This window comes from Lampetra planeri, chromosome 20 (genome assembly GCF_965212315.1).
Source record: "Lampetra planeri chromosome 20, kcLamPlan1.2.h2, whole genome shotgun sequence".
In the NCBI taxonomy this organism is placed as follows: domain Eukaryota; kingdom Metazoa; phylum Chordata; class Hyperoartia; order Petromyzontiformes; family Petromyzontidae; genus Lampetra; species Lampetra planeri.
The window spans coordinates 10,206,708-10,223,967 of record NC_136126.1 but is presented as its reverse complement, the minus strand read 5'-3'; the positions used below and the strand labels follow the sequence as shown (position 1 = coordinate 10,223,967).

General features: G+C 47.7%; 1 protein-coding gene across 1 annotated transcript in view; it reads left to right on the top strand.

Annotated features, from left to right (window-relative positions):
- The window catches only part of LOC144724425 (multimerin-1-like), a 30,000-nt gene that overhangs the window by 7,692 nt on the left and 5,048 nt on the right, over window positions 1-17,260 (top strand). Inside the window, exons 2-6 of the mRNA XM_078603540.1 lie at window positions 6,524-6,649; window positions 8,714-8,820; window positions 10,139-10,222; window positions 13,200-13,433; window positions 14,261-16,069. Of these exons, the coding sequence (XP_078459666.1) occupies window positions 6,524-6,649; window positions 8,714-8,820; window positions 10,139-10,222; window positions 13,200-13,433; window positions 14,261-16,069 (2,360 nt within the window). The remainder of the gene's footprint in view (window positions 1-6,523; window positions 6,650-8,713; window positions 8,821-10,138; window positions 10,223-13,199; window positions 13,434-14,260; window positions 16,070-17,260) is intronic.

Here is a 17,260-nt window from a genome sequence, read left to right as displayed (position 1 = left end):
TGGCGAGGCCTTCTTCCGGTAACCGATAGATCATGGCTGACAATGATGAACGTTACCTTTTTCCTGAAAAAAAAGTCTTAAACCTCTTTGTGGTGAAAGTATATGGTACCTGTGGTGAGCATCGCACCGCACTCTACTGCAATCGTATCAACTTGCACGGTTGTTCGATTCCTAACCAAATGCTATTTAAACCTGGTGTGGGCTTCCTTTAGGTCAACACAGACTTTAAATGAGTGGCGGTATCAATGCCATCACGGGACGCATGAAGGTGTGTCTCAGAGCGCACGGTTTGTGTTCTCACAAATCAACGTCTCTGCGCTGTGCCTCGCCAGCCTTCTGGGATGCTCACTCTGCCACTGGGGTTGCCCTGCCCCGACACTCGTGAAGCACGTTGTCCGTGCACGGAAGGATAGGGGCAGTGTGATCGCACCAAGGCCGTAGCCATGGAGTCAACATTGGAGGGGGGGGGCAAATCTTCCAGGGTGTCTGAGGGTCACAACCTCGAAAAATATCTAAATTTGAAAACTCATTTCCTGCTTAATATATATAAAAAATTACTACCATATGGGATGGACTTTTTTTTACAATAATGTCTAATAGTGTATTGTATTACATTGCTCTGTTTTTACTTTCTTACCATTTCTTGTTTCATTGTATGTAATGGCAGAGATTAGGGATTAATAAAGTACAACCACGACCACAATCATATCAACATAAATCTATGTATTGATTTATATGAAGACAAGTCCAGATATTGTGGCCAAGGTTTAGCAAATTGTTGTTTTTATTACCATTGGAAGAGGACACAAACCGTGCAAACCTTGGGGTTTTCATTTACGGCACAGTATATATGTACTCGGGTCAAAGTGCACCTCTGATTTGCCCGGTTTGCTACGTATGGCGTGAAAGAAGTTCAACAAACACGCGTGCATACATACAAAGTGTTTCCACTGGGGCGTTCCGCGTATCTTTAGGTGACTGTGAGCAACGGTGGACATTTCACAGGGTTGATAATGGTGATCGTCTTCCTTGTCTCACACGTCCTATTAGCACGGTTGGCTACGTACGGTGTGAAAGAGGTTCAACATACATGCATACAAAGTATCTCCACCGCGGCGTTTCTCGGCTCTTTTGGTAGCCGTGAGCGAAGGTGGACATCTCACAGGGTTGACATTGGTGATCATACTCTTTGGTTCTTTCGGTAAAGTCACGTAGGTATAAAACAAATTACGACGTTTCGGGCGCAACACAAGCGTCCATCATCAGGTGGGACGCCTGATGATCAGCAGCAGACCAGGCTTTCCCACCTGACGATGGACGCTTGTGTTGTGCCCGAAACGTCGTGATTTTTTTTTATTTTATACCTACGTGACTTTACCGAAAGGACAAAAGAGTATGGATTCCTGCAGTCACGAAAGCTTCAAATCCAGATTGGTGATCATATTCCTTTCCCCGCGTCTCCGATTAGCATGGCTGATTACGTACGATGCGAAGGAAGTTCAACGTACATACACTACGTACACAACAACCCCCGATAAGAGGGTAGATGGGCTGAGTCACCCCCACAATGGGATATGAACTCATAACCCTTATGATCGAGTCATACACTCTCCAACCACTCCACCATTCGGGCAGATTCTTTTATTTTATATTCATGTAAAGTATTCTTCCGTGGTTTACTTGCTCCAAGTAGATTTATAATTGATTTGATGGCTTTTTAAAATATCACATCATTCGTTATTAGCATATAGAGTAAGTTCCATCTGCAAATGTGGTCTGCACGTTATGCATGAAGACGTGTTTTGTCTAGCTAACTGCAGATTATGAAGATTGTATTCCTGAATGGTTTACACATTGCACAATGTAATGATAACAACACCACGATGTTTGATATATTTATACTGTAGGTTCATTTATGCAATTGATACTTGTATGATATCATCGCAGTGTCGTAGGTGTGGGTTATCATTAACACTTGTCTGTGGATATATAAAGACATGTATGGGTTGCAATCACATCGTTTCATGCTTTTACAATAGCAAATGTGCACCCTTCGGCACACCATTAGAGTCAAGGATGCTACGTATGGGAATCCAAAAAGGAACAAGAAATGATTGAGAGAATGGAAATAATGGGAAATAAGAACATTATTGAAAAGGAACGGATAAACGGAAGCAAAGGGTCGGGAAAGAAGAGGGTAGGGAGGAAGAGGCTGCCTACATAAAGTCCTCGACGCTGCTGCACCGAGAAGTGCCTGTTTTCACAGGGGGCGGGGCGAGGAGAGGCATTCAGAGTGGGTGTGGTCACGCAAGACACGTGATTTGCGGGAGGATTGAGCTGATTTAGATAAAGAGATGGTAAATATGCAACGTTTCATAAGTGGCTTTAAGAGAACTCCGTGTCCAGAACTGTTTACATTTTGCCTTGATAAATAAAAACGAAAATGTATTGCCTCGAGATATTCCCTGTAGAGTGCATAACAATAACAATGTCATGACTTTTACAAATGGGTGCTATTAATCTCCTGCATTGTTTAGAACAAGAATTGTAATAGGTGACAAAGCTGTTGCTGTTGCAGCACCAACATTTCGGAACGGCCTCGTTTCCTCCCTTAACATCGTAAATCTTCCTTCAAAATTAGATCCTGAAGCGGAACATTGGTGCTGGATACAATCACATTTGCAAGTGTGATTTGTGCATTTGATCCTTACCACCCACGTCTCGATGGTTAAATGGGCATTTTTTTTCTACTGCGTGTTGCCTTGGTGTGGCTGTGGGACATTTTTGTTGTCGTTTTGCTGCCTTGCCCTAGATTGCATTTAGTGTTGAAAAACGGGCAGGAATGTACGTTTTTTTGCAATATGTACTTACTTTATTACTTATTTATTATCGTGACTTGCTCGCCTTTTCTCTCGTTTGCACTCTGATATTTGTAAAAATTATTTGCTGTTGTATCTTAATAACTTGATAACTTTGCTGCTGTTTCTTGCTAACTTGTTCACTTTGCTGCTGTATCTTGCTAACTTGATAACTTTGCTGCTGCTGTATCTTGATAAATTTGCTGTTGTAACTTGCTGGCCCGGCCCTACTGGACATCTGCGCAAAAGAGCTTCATAGCTCATCGGATTCCTCCAGTCCAAATAAAGATTCCGATTCTGTTGAGCTACAGGGTTTCGACTTCAACGTTATACAGCGCGCGAACCATGTTCGAGTCCAATTAGGTCCAAACAAAAAATTATCCTATTCTTGGGTCTTTCGGTAAAGTCACGTAGATCGGTTCAAAGAAAACAACAATAATCGACGTGACTTTACCTGAAAGACCCGATAATAGAAATTCCTGCAGTCACGAATACTTTGAGTCAAAAAAATGTATCGCTTTACGTGACCATTTATGCGATGTAAATAGTCACGGAAAGCAAGGTCCACATGAAGCGACGTCATTTCTAATCGACTCCGTGCAGAGGGCGAAGCTCTGTCTGCTGGAAGCGACGGAGCAGCCGTGGGGCCTTGCAAGCGAGTTGGTCGTGACTGCCATCTGGCGGATATGTCAGTTTTTGTTTAACCAGTGTTATCTATGATACATATCTTGTTTTTTTGGGGGCGGGGGGGGTCCTGTGAATATAAATGAAGGCCGTAATTATAATATTCAAATATGCTCAAAATGTCCCCCCCAATATATTGATATAAATAAAAACAACAATCTGCTAAACCTTGGCCACAATATCTGGACTTGTCTTCATATAAATCAATTGCACATATTTCTGTTTATATGATTGTGGTTATGGTATTATTTTATTAATCCCTAATCTCTGCCATTACATACAATGAAACAAGAAAAGGTATAAAAGTAAAAACAGAGCAATGTAATACAATACACTATTAGACATTATTGTAAATATTTGCAAAAAAAAATTCTATTTTAGGCAGGAAATGAGTTTTCAAATTTAGATATTTTTCTGGGTTGGGACCCCCAGACACCCTGGAAGATTTGGTCCCCCCCAATGTTGACTCCATGGCTACGGCCTTGATATAAATTTGTCGTCTTCTAACGACGCATACATATTCACGCGATTTCTTTACCTTTCCTCTACTTGGCACTCCTATCGTGTGTTTTGTACTGTTTGTTCTCGAATTGGACATATAGCTCATCAGATGACTCCGGTATAAATATTCCGATGATTCTCTGTTGCCGAGGAATTGGTGTGCGTACGTACAGACGCGCGTCGCTACGAGCATCGTGTCGATCACGACGCTGTATTTATATTTTCGCGATCTAAACCCCCAAAAAACCCATTTATAGTTATTTATCAGTATTGTATTGTGTGAGCAAATGGGTCAGATATTCTTCTTCCCTTTCAACTGATCGGTACCGTTGCCCAGTAAGCACGCCAACGTTGCGTCAACGTTGGCGTGTGGCTTGAACTGTTTGCCCAACGTTGTCCGAATGTTCCACGTTTACTGGGTAGCCGCTTCTCTGAGGTGTAGAGTGCGAGTTTTCGTACAGGATAGGGGCCGTCCATAAATGACGTCACGCACCTGTGGGGGGGAGGGGGGTGTCAGACATTTGTGACGATGTGTGACGAGGGAGGGGGGGGGTTTGATAAATGTGACGTCACATCAAAATGCACAACTTTAAATAAATATAGAATTGTTATAACAACACTAACTGTTATAACAACACTCCTACAACATCAATGACAATAGTTTAAAGAGATTTGAAGCATGTTTTATTTTCAAAATGGAAATATGGTTTGGGGGGGGGGAGCAGAGCTTTGTGACGTCATATTTGAGGGGGGGTCTGACTTTTTGTGACTCCGTGTGACGGGGGGGGGTCAAAAATCGTCCAAAATCGCGTGACGTCATTTATGGACGGCCCCATATACAGTACTGCAGTACAGAAACTTGCAATGATATTCTATAGTGATGCTGCGTTGGCAGTGGTGTACAAGAAGGACCACTGCCCGAAACGTCACCATTTCTCATTGAAGTCCACATTGTCATTGACGATTTTATTAAGTTTTTGTAATATTGTGTTCATTAGCCTGCATTCAAATCACACGGAATGTGCACGATCTCGTCAGATCTGGGAAGTTAAGTCGATGTAAACCTGGCTAAGGTGGCGAGATGTTTTAAACGCCTTCGCCTGGTGTGCATGAGGTCGTGGGTTCGATCCCGATCTTCTGGCCTGCTGTAGATTTGGAGTTTGCGTGTTCTCCCCGTGGTTGGGTTTTCCCTGCGTTTAGAGTATTTGGCTGCTAGAAATGTTCCACGTGATAAGCCACTTCATTGAGCTATCATTTGTGGCCAGGTCGCTTCTGAAAAGCGATATAGAGCTCAAATAAAAACAAATATTTGTTTAGTTGAAGTGCTTGGATGGACGCCGAACACCGCACACTAATGGGCTAGGCCTCGTCGTGCGTGTATGTGGGCAGCAGAGGGCGGTGCAGCGAAATCAAATCGTCTGCACTTCCCCCACACCTTCACCAATGCGCACTGACCAGTGTGGTGAAGTATGGTGGTTATATCATTCTTATGAAAAATATATATTTTACCAGGTACAAATGATAGCTGAACAAAGTGGCCTGTCATGCGGGAATTTATAGCAGCAAAATACTCTGATCGCATGTTTATGAATGCGGAGGAACAAAGTGGAGGACCTGGAGAAAAATCCACGCGACCACGGGGAGAGAGAAACCTGCAAACTCCAAATATACAGCAGGCGTCAGGGTCGGGATCAAACCCACGACCTCCTGTATACCGGGCGAGGTAATTAACATCTCGCCATGGTGGCGCCTTTCTCGCCACGGTGGCAGGAAAGGCGCTACTCGTTGGGCCCTCGCCCATGGAATGACATTCCATTTGAGATAAGCACAACCCAATGCACATTTGAGCCTGAGAAAGAAAAAGACCACTCGTTGAGGGCGACGAACGTTATGAATGAAATATGTATTCCCCTGGCTATTATGGCTTTAGAAATAAACAACATCAGTATCTATAGAGTGTGGTTGCTCATGAAGCCGACACGGTGTCCAGTTGTTAACACTGAACAGTATCTGAAGCATCCCAATGGGATAAGTAAAGTCTGATGGATAGAAAAACACTTTTAAAGCCTCCACGTACCGATCAAAAATGTCCACGTGATGATGAACCACTTCGTTGAGCTATCATTTGTGGCCAGGTCGCTTCCGAAAAAGAAGCTAATAGCTCAGTGGGCCTTGCCTGGTGAAATAAAAAAAAGTTTTATATTATTTGTATATTTTTTTGTAAGTGATTTTTTACCTTTCCGAAACTTTACATTCCTGCCGTGTTTTTGTATCGTTTCTTGTTGTAACGTTCTTACCTGCCCCGACTGGACATCTGTGGAAGAAAAAAGCTTTATAGCTCATCGGATTCCTCCATTAGGAATGCATATTCTGATCCTGACGATGAACCAAATTCCCAGCCCAATTCGACCATGTTCACTACCCATTCATGGCAGGACACAAGTTCCTAACCACTGGGCGCCCCCTTTCCCTGTGACCAGGGACTGGTGTGCGTACGTGCAGACGCGCATCGCCACCAGCGTCGTGACCAACGGGACCGAGACGTTTGGCGCAACGGTGGCCGAGCCGTGTCCATGGGGCCAAGGCAGCTGCCAGAACCGCCACACGTGAGTCGCTACTTCACACCCTAACGCCCTTGGCCTCGGTCGCATCAAACAACTCCGCTCTTTCCCCGTTTTAGAGACGTCTGCAAGTTGCAGGGTGGTGCGTTCCTGTTTGCCCGCCGAATCTCGGAACACGCGCAAGCGGCTCAGCGTTGATTTTATACAGAAAGGCGTAGCGCCCGTTGTTTTTAAAGACGTACTCGTCGCAGGGAACTGTAACGACACGACCGCACTCTATGATAGCTGGTGCGCCAAAATGTGCCACACGCCCTCTCACATGGCCTTGTGGGAGCCTCGCTATGTCTTCCGACCTGAAAACTTGTCGATAAAGTTATTTTACTGGTAGGAACCACCTGGTTCCACCAGCCCACAGGGGATTATTGTGTCCGTCCGTTCGTCGTGCATCCAAAAATGGGTGGGGAGGGGCTGGGTCGGGATGGGAGGGTGGGGAGGGTGGGGCTGGGTGGGGGGTGGGAGGGGTGGGGCTGGGTGGGGAGGGGCTGGTCACCCCGTGGTGCCCTTATAAAACTCAATGTTTAAGTACAAACTTCCCTCATCTCCTTATTACATACATTTCATTTCATGAAGACTTTTCATTTAAGGTTTTTTTTTCATGCAAGGACGTTCACTAGAGCAGCGGTCCCCAACCTTTTTGGCACCAGGGACCGGTTTCGTGGAAGACAATTTTTTCACGGACCGGGGTGGGGGTCATCATTGGGTCTTTCCTCCTTTTCAAAGAAGCTCTCCAGCGACGTTTGTTTTCTACTCATTTTGGCCACTAGGGGTTAGAGCTTGTGGGCTTACAAAAACTGTGACTGAGACAAGTGCGCAGTGCGGGAAAGAGGCACGGACGGAAGTGGTGAATAATAAAATAATGGGGGCGGGACTCACCGCCCTCACCTCCTGCTGCTGCTGTGCGGCCCGGTTCCTAACAGACCACAGACCGGTACCGATCCGCGGCCCGGGGGTTGGGGATCCCTGCACTAAGAGGATATTTTGGCCTACTCTTCCACGCTGGCCAGATATCTTGGAAGCAGGGCCGGATTAAGATTGTGTAGGCCCCTGGGCTACGGGTACTGTGAGGCCCCCAGTAATATTCTCAAAAGGAAAACTCAGTTAAAGAAAAATTTAATTTATTTTGACAATGCTAACAACAAATAAAATTCGGCATTCACAAATGAAATAACTTTTCACTTCAATCTCTGGAGGCCTTCCAGCTGGCGGAGGCCCCTGGGCTGCTGATCCTAAAGCCCCCACGCCTTAATCCTGGCCTGCTTGGAAGAGGTGGGAGAACCCACACTTTAACTCACCTTCAGTGTTTTTTTTGGACAGAGGTGTCAAGATTGATGAAACTCGCCTTGGAAGATCAAGCCGAAGAGCTCTGCAAGTCCGATGTGCTCATCGATAACCCTAACCATAACAGCACGGCAGCATCCCTCCACAGTGGACGGCTGAAACGTTATTGTTAAACTTGTCTCATCGTTGCGTTGTTAACTGCAAGGTATACAAGCTCACATGATGACGCATACTATGAGGATAACGATGTCGGTGCATGCCATCGACAATGTTAACCTTGAATGTCAATTTTAAGGTTACAAAGGTCACAATTGTTTTTTTCTCTTCAGAATTTTACACAAATCGACATTTTGTTCACAGATCTTTCATTTAATTTGTTATTACTTCAACGACATATAGTCGCATTTTGAATTCACATATGAATGTGTAAAAAATATGTTGGCCTGTGGGCAAATGTTGAGGTGTGTATGAGTGTTAAAGGCATTACACATTTAAACGATGATGCTTTTCTTGACCATGTATATATTTTGAATATAGTGCACTTTGCGCTGGTGCATCACCGAGAGCTTTACACGTGGTGAGCGGCTTACATTAACATCTCAACACATTGGAGAGGGCACCCTGTGCGGCACAAGGTGGCTCAGCACCTGGCATGCGAGCGGGCATCAGTCTGCCAGTAGGGGGGTGGGGGGGCAATGATTGCCATGTGTAATGCCAATTGAGTCATTTGCAGTGGTGATATATGGCGATGGTGATGATGTCTCAATTCAGATTCAAAAAAATGACCAGGCCATTGTACCGGATCAAGCACAGCATCGTTACGTCCCTCCAGTGGAAGTGCTGCCCGGGTCACGTGGGCCCTGCATGTGACCTCACAGGTATGGAAGCTCATCGTCTTTATCCCAGGATGCTGGTGAACTTTTCACAGCCAACCTTCACGTTTTTTCGGTAAAGTCACGTAGGTAAAAAACAAAATAAAATAAATTAAAACGAAAACAACTAAATTAAAACAAATCACGACGTTTCGAAGGCAACACAAGCCTCCGTTGTTTTCATTTTAATTTATTTTATTTAGTTTTTTTACCTACGTGAATTTACCGAAAAAAACAGTCATGGAAACTTCAAATCTAGAACCTTCACGTTGGTTTAAAAAAAACTACTACCGGGCACTCATTGCAGCGAAGTACCAGCGGAGACCTTCTTACACTTCTTTTAAGAGGGGCTTCTTAGTGAAAGAAGCTCTGGGCTGGCACTGCACATCAGTTACAGCGCCCTGCGGTTGTTTTTATTGGCGCTGCGTCTACGCCGGTCGAACCATCATATGTTTGTACACCGACTCTGGACGTTTTTCCACCGTGTGGCGTTATTATAAATAAAAACACTACAATTGTCTCCGTGCTCGTACATTGAGATGGCACTCAGCCACTGAGCATGAACATAGTTGGTGTCAAGTTCTCTGTTTTGTACCAAAACAAAAAATACACGGAACATGGAAATGGACAGAAAACAATGTACGCTCCATTCCACAAAGTTATTCTCTTCTCAAATATAGGCAACATTTACTCATATTTCCTATATATCCATGTGTAGCCCGTGTGTCAATCCACCGCTGGTAAGGGCCTTCCCATGCTATGATGTAATGGGGGGTTATCAGGAAATAACTTCACTATACTGGTAAATGTGGGTTTGGGCATTTTTAACTTATGTTACATTCACGCATCTCGGCCACGGTAAATAGGATTTACGTAGAAATAAGTTACGTGTGCGACGCATTTAGTTCAATTACCGACAGTTTCAAATCAGGAAATCGATGTAAAATCAATGCGCGCATCAGAGTGAATTGACGTCATCGGAATGTGTGAAGGAAAACAAAAACACTTTTCTAAACAACAAAAATATTATTTTGCAAGAAACACATTTTGATGTTAATGAGCCTAACTTATTTCCCCTCCTTCCTAATAGTAACGCAGTGACTCTGAATGATTTTGAGAGGGCCCTTGCAGCCCTTGCCAATAGCAAACCATGGCGAATCAAACGTGAACGAGCATTGCGTTGACGCGCTATAATTATATCCTTTGTTGCTCTGCCCTGCTTCGTTAATCTCTTTGTCCCTGCCCTCTGTGTGCTCACATTTGCTTCTGTTTACTTCCCCCTCGACGTGCACCTCCGTTTCCCTGATGGCGAATCCCTCATCAGAGGAGGCAGTGGGCACCGCGAGTCTTCAGGAGCATCCACCCCCACCGCAGCAGCGAGCCCACGGCAGGCAGAGCGATGACATCGGTGCTCACCGCACTCCATTAAGCCTACGGGCCACTACCCCTAAACCGCATCCGTCGCAGCATATTGCGGACGCTTGATACACAAATGGAAAATAAGTAAATAGACGACAGAACATATTTTATTTCATTTCAATAAGAGCCTGGGACAGAGCACGAACCGCGACGCAGGGACAGAGGCGCAGAAACTCGATGGACAGAAGCTTCCGAGCTCTAGGGGCACAGAAACTCTATGGACAGAAGTTTACGAGCTCTAGGGGCACAGAAACTCCATAGACAGAAGCTTCCGAGCTCTAGAGACACAGAAACTCCATGGACAGAAGTTTACGAGCTCTAGGGGCACAGAAACTCCATAGACAGAAGCTTCCGAGCTCTAGAGACACAGAAACTCCATGGACAGAAGTTTACGAACTTTAGGGGCACATAAACTCCATGGACAGAAGTTTACGAGCTCTAGGGGCAAAGAAACTCCATGGACAGAAGTTTCCGAACTTTAGGGGCACAGGAACTCCATGAACAGAAGTTTACGAGCTCTAGGACCACAGACACTCCATGGACAGAAGTTGACGAGCTCTAGGGGCACATAAACTCCATGGACAGAAGTTTACGAGCTCTAGGGGCAAAGAAACTCCATGGACAGAAGTTTCCGAACTTTAGGGGCACAGGAACTCCATGAACAGAAGTTTACGAGCTCTAGGACCACAGACACTCCATGGACAGAAGTTGACGAGCTCTAGGACCACATAAACTCCATGGACAGAAGGTTACGAGCTCTAGGGACACATAAACTCCATGGACAGAAGTTTACGAGCTCTAGGACCACAGACACTCCATGGACAGAAGTTGACGAGCTCTAGGACCACATAAACTCCAGGGACAGAAGTTTCCGAACCCTAGGGACACATAAACTCCATGGACAGAAGTTTACGAGCTCTAGGGGCACATAAACTCCAGGGACAGAAGTTTCCGAACTCTAGGGACACATAAACTCCATAGACAGAAGGTTACGAGCTCTAGGGACACATAAACTCCATGAACAGAAGTTTACGAGCTCTAGGGGCACAGAAACTCCATGGACAGAAGTTTCCGAACTTTAGGGGCACATAAACTCCAGGGACAGAAGTTTCCGAACCCTAGGGACACATAAACTCCATGGACAGAAGTTTACGAGCTCTAGGGGCACATAAACTCCAGGGACAGAAGTTTCCGAACCCTAGGGACACATAAACTCCATGGACAGAAGTTTACGAGCTCTAGGGGCACAGACACTCCATGGACAGAAGTTTACGAGCTCTAGGGGCACAGAAACTCTATGGACAGAAGTTGCCGAACTTTAGGGGCACAGGAACTCCATGGACATACGTTTCTGAACTCTAGGCTCCAGGGTTCAGAGGAGGTGGGTGAGAGGGGGAATTGGAGTCACTGACGGCGGAACATCCAACGACTCGATGCCTGATTCACAAACGCGGAGGAGGCATCAATCGCCACGGCGATACGCTGCGCTATTCAGGTCAACCGCCTCAATGTACAATGATAGTTATTCATTTCAATAAGAGCCTGGGACAGAGCACGAACCGCGACGCAGGGACAGAGGCGCAGAAACTCGATGGACAGAAGCTTCCGAGCTCTAGGGGCACAGAAACTCCATGGACAGAAGTTTACGAGCTCTAGGGGCACAGAAACTCCATAGACAGAAGCTTCCGAGCTCTAGAGACACAGAAACTCCATGGACAGAAGTTTACGAGCTCTAGGGGCACAGAAACTCCATAGACAGAAGCTTCCGAGCTCTAGGGGCAAAGAAACTCCATGGACAGAAGTTTCCGAACTTTAGGGGCACAGGAACTCCATGAACAGAAGTTTACGAGCTCTAGGACCACAGACACTCCATGGACAGAAGTTGACGAGCTCTAGGACCACATAAACTCCATGGACAGAAGGTTACGAGCTCTAGGGACACATAAACTCCAGGGACAGAAGTTTCCGAACCCTAGGGACACATAAACTCCATGGACAGAAGGTTACGAGCTCTAGGGACACATAAACTCCAGGGACAGAAGTTTCCGAACTCTAGGGACACATAAACTCCATGAACAGAAGTTTACGAGCTCTAGGGGCACAGAAACTCCATGGACAGAAGTTTCCGAACTTTAGGGGCACATAAACTCCAGGGACAGAAGTTTCCGAACCCTAGGGACACATAAACTCCATGGACAGAAGTTTACGAGCTCTAGGGGCACATAAACTCCAGGGACAGAAGTTTCCGAACCCTAGGGACACATAAACTCCATGGACAGAAGTTTACGAGCTCTAGGGGCACAGACACTCCATGGACAGAAGTTTACGAGCTCTAGGGGCACAGAAACTCCATGGACAGAAGTTGCCGAACTTTAGGGGCACAGGAACTCCATGGACATACGTTTCTGAACTCTAGGCTCCAGGGTTCAGAGGAGGTGGGTGAGAGGGGAAATTGGAGTCACTGACGGCGGAACATCCAACGACTCGATGCCCGATTCACAAACGCGGAGGAGGCATCAATCGCCACGGCGATACGCTGCGCTATTCAGGTCAACCGCCTCAATGTACAATGATAGTTATTGCTGTGCACCAGCATCAGCCGTACTAAAATTACGCAACACATACCCGCGAGAGGGTATGTTAAATAGGTATTAGGAGGAACTAGAGGTCGTCATACTTGCTCCTGCCATCGTAATATGGAATGCACACAACGAGTTTAGATGAGATGGGCACCGCACAATATTAGCTTAGGCATGAAGCCACTTTTTTTTTTGTAACCAGGCTGTAACCGTTAAATGTATTGCACTTTGACACGTGGTTAATTTTGAGTGAGTCCTGCATTAGAAAACCCGCGTGTCAGCGGTGGTGGCTCAGTTTTGGACACGGGGCATCGTTACACCTCCCGATCAGCCTGCATGGCTCTGACACAATCGTTGCCAAAAAACTTTTTGTTCCGTTATTCGCAGATGGTGATACCATTCCAGGAGTCACGGCTCAGCTGTTGCTCGGCCTCAAAGGGAAAGGGGACGCGGGATCTGTTTGGAGTGCCCCCCGTTGGGGAGGGACAGATGGTAGTGAAGTCGACGACGACGACTACGGGAAGGACATGGACCAACAAGTGGAGGGCTTCGAGCAGAGGGAGTCACGGAGCGTGGCTCATGGGCATTCAGCCACCAGGGTCCACTCCAACGAGAGGAAAGGTGAGCATCGTCATGATTGTCATCATCATCATATTTATTTAGTTTCACCAGATAAGGCCCACTGAGCCTATGTAGCTCTTTTTCGGAAGCAACCCAGCCACAAATGATAGCTCGACGAAGTGGATCGTCATGTGGAAATGAAAGTAGCTAAATAGTCAAAACGCACGTTTTTAAATGTGGAGGTAAAACCTGGAGGTCGCAGAGAAAAATCCACTCAGCACCACGGGAAGAGAGACCACGGGGAGAACACACACACTCCAAATATAGAGGCGTCAGGATCAGGATCGAACCCACGATCTCCCTGAAACTTTATTCAATAATAATAATTATTTACAGCCCTTTGTCAATCTACTGCTGGATGAAGGCCTCTCCATGCCACGGTAGTTATGAGCATCGGTTGACGATACTTCACCAAAACTGGTCAATGTAGGTTCACTTGTCATTTGTGTTGGCCATGGCCAGGAATCCAACTTGGGTTTCTGGGTTCATAGCACAGCGCGCAAAACTGCTATACTTCACTCAAAATCGTATTGCATGAGCAAGGGAATTTTCAGAAAAGCACGTGATTTAAAATGGGCACGTTGCGAGTTCATCGACTGTTGGAGATAAATTCATCATCTCTCCAGGGTCAACACAATTAGGGCCAAGTCAACAGTGTTTTTTGCTAAGGCGACACTGGTCCGTATCAATGTGGTATTTACACTCCAGGCTCAGGGCCACCTACAGAGGTAAGCATCACTGAGTGCTCGACTGAGCAAGGAGACACAATTTGGCCTCAAATTTTCGCCAAATATATTAACATCATCGTCATTTATTTTTGAACGCAGTAACGCTGGACAGCGTCTCGGAGGAGCTGGTCATTGATCTTGTTCGGAAGCTGCTGGAAGAGCGACTCGGGGAGGCATCTCGACGGCCGGGCCACGGCACAGGTGGTCTCGACGTGACCCTGTCAACCCCGTCGGCCGCCCAGCTGGCGCGGGACCTGCAGCTCCTGCACCACTCACTCTCCTCCCTCAACGACAGCGTCTCGCAGAGGCTCGATGACCTCACATGGAGGGTTCAAAACCTGGAGAAGGCAACCTCCAGGTCGTCCGAGCAACGGAGCGCCCTCCTGCTGGAGCAGCAAGCCCACAGAGCGGCGGTGGAGACTACGACCCGACGCCTCGCCGACGAGGCGAGGACACGGGCGCGGGAGGCGGTGGAGGCGAGAGGGGAGCTGGCATCTGAGCTGCGTGGAGACCTCGGCAAGATGTGGAAGTTCACAAAGGATCGCCTCGACACAATGAACCTCACCATCGCTGGCCTCCAGGTGAACGCCGCGCCCGCCGCAGCTGCTGCTGCTGTTGAAATTACGAGCAATGCGGCGGCGAGCAAACCCGCGCCGGAGAGTTCCGACGGTGGCGACGGCGACGAAGGCAGAATGAAAGCGCAGGGCTCCGACGCGCAGAAAGCCAAGGTCGTGTCAACTCAGGACTTTAGCCGCTTCAACGAGACGCTGAAGAGGCACGAGTACCTTCTGAGAGACGTCTACAACCAGTTGCACCTGTTCACTGAGAAGCTGAAGGAGCTCAGCTACAGGATCCAGGAGGAGCAGGAGGCGAGCTGGGGGGAGTGCAACAAGCTCCAGGATGCCTTCAAGGCGAGCGAGGACTCTCTGTCCATCAAGCTCCTCGAAGTTCAAGAACAGCTGCTGGACATGAACAAGACCATCGTCATTGGGCTGTCACCCATGGAGGAACGCTTCGGCTCCGTGATGTCCACCATCCACAACCTCTCAATAGAGGTGGGGCACCTGCAGAAGAGCTTGCAGAGGAGAGCGCAGGGCACGGATTGGCTCGACGAAGCGCAGTCTCTCCGGGAGCAGATGGACGGCCTCATCTTGTCCGTCGACAGATTCAAGATTGACGTGGAAGATCTTAAGTTTTCCCGGAGCGTTCTGGGCTCCGGAGTTCGGCTGCCCAGTCCGGCCTCTGACCTGGAGTCGCGGATGAACAGCACCGAGAGCGCGGCGAGGAGAGCGCTGGAGCAAAGCGGAGCGCTGGGCAGCAACGTGAGCCACCTGCACCGGCGCGTAGAGCAGCTGTCGGCTCTCACGCTGAACCTCCTCGCGCAGGCGAGCCTCATGAGCCAGCACGTGGACGACCTCAACGGCTCGTTCAGCACGCTCATGGAGGACACGCTGCGGCACACGCTCGCGTTGGAGGAGCTGGGCGCGTTCCGAGACTCCGACTACGACGATTACGACGGCGAGTACGCCAACGCAGACGATGGCTTCGGGAAGCCGGAAGCCAAGGTGGAGATCAACCTCGTGAAGCTCAGCCGCCTGCTGAGCGAGACGGTGGGCGCAGTCCGCGAGCAGTCCGACGTGGTGCTCGCGATGCGGAGCCGCCTCCTGGCGCTGCAGCTGCAGGTTGCGAACTCCACGTCAACTGCGCCGCGTCCGCGCAGTGGCCCGAGGGAGCGGGAGGAGACGGCGGTCTCCTTTGGTGGGGAGTTCGGGTCGAGAGAGGACGAGGGCGAGCCGGAGGGGCGTGCGGACAGGCTGTGGGAGAGGCTCGGGCGGCTGGAGAGGGCCTGGTTTGAGTTGGATGGGCAGCGCTTGGGGCGACTGGAGTCGCGTCTCAATGAGATGGCCGGTAAGGGTTGGCGGCAGTGGCGATGCTTATGCATCGCAGCAAGAAGGGCCTCGGGTTCGATTCGTGGCTGGTGTACTGCTGCATATTATTTGGTTTATGTTCTCCCCCTGGGTGTTGCATGGGTCTCCTCTCAGGTTCTCTGGCCTCCTCCCAAAACAAAAAAACCGCATGCAATCTAACTGATATTGGTCAAACATACCGTTGCTGAAATTGTACTTGTGCTTTTTACTCAATTTAGATAAAACTTCACAAAAACAGCCCCCTTTTGTAGAAACGTGCCAGGATCCTCCTGACAATGCGTTTTGAGGCTCAATGAGGATTTCTTTGGTAAACTAGAGGAGTAGTAACTGAGAGGAATGCCTAATCGGCGTATGCACACATGTATGTGGAACTTCATTCACACCGTACATAGCCGACCGTGATAATCGGAGGTGCTGGTCGTAATCATCATATTTTGAATCCCTTTTTCATTCCACTGCTAGAGGCCTAAGCGCCGTGTTGGTTTTTGGACTATGCCTCACCGAACTGATCAATACAGGTTGGTGAAGGGATAGGGACCAGGATTGGTCTCAGCTGTGACTCACCACTGGTGGCAGCTGAGGCCAGAAGTCAAATTTCAGCCGCTAGAGCACGGTGCGCTAACCACTGCCGCCACCATAAGCAATTCAGCCTAGGTGGCGAGATGTTAACTACCTCGCCAAGTATACAGGAGGTCGTGTGTTCGATCCTGACGCCTGTATATTTGGAGTTTGCGTGTTTTCTCTGTAGTCGCATGTACTTTTCTCCATTTTTTCCCCCACATTTCGAAACGTGCGTTTCGAGTATTTTGCTGCTATACATTTCCACATGGTGAGCCACTTCGTTGAGCTTTCATTTGTGGCCAGGTCGCTTTAAAAAAATAACTATATAGCTCAGTGGACCTTACCTGGTAAAATAAAAAAAAGTTTATAGCTTGATCTGATCATGCATCCCTAGTATTTAATTGTCTCCACTGAAGGTTTGCCACTGCGGCAATTATACTAGCAGGTTAGCGGTGATGAACTGACCAGTTTCTGGGTGTGCTGGCGTGCCATCTGCTTGTGGAAGGGTGGCAATGGAGAGCAGTGGTTTAGTGGTTAATAACATGTCCTACAAACTCAGCTAACCCAGTTTGATCCTGCTCACATCGAAAATCTGTGGCAACTATCTGAA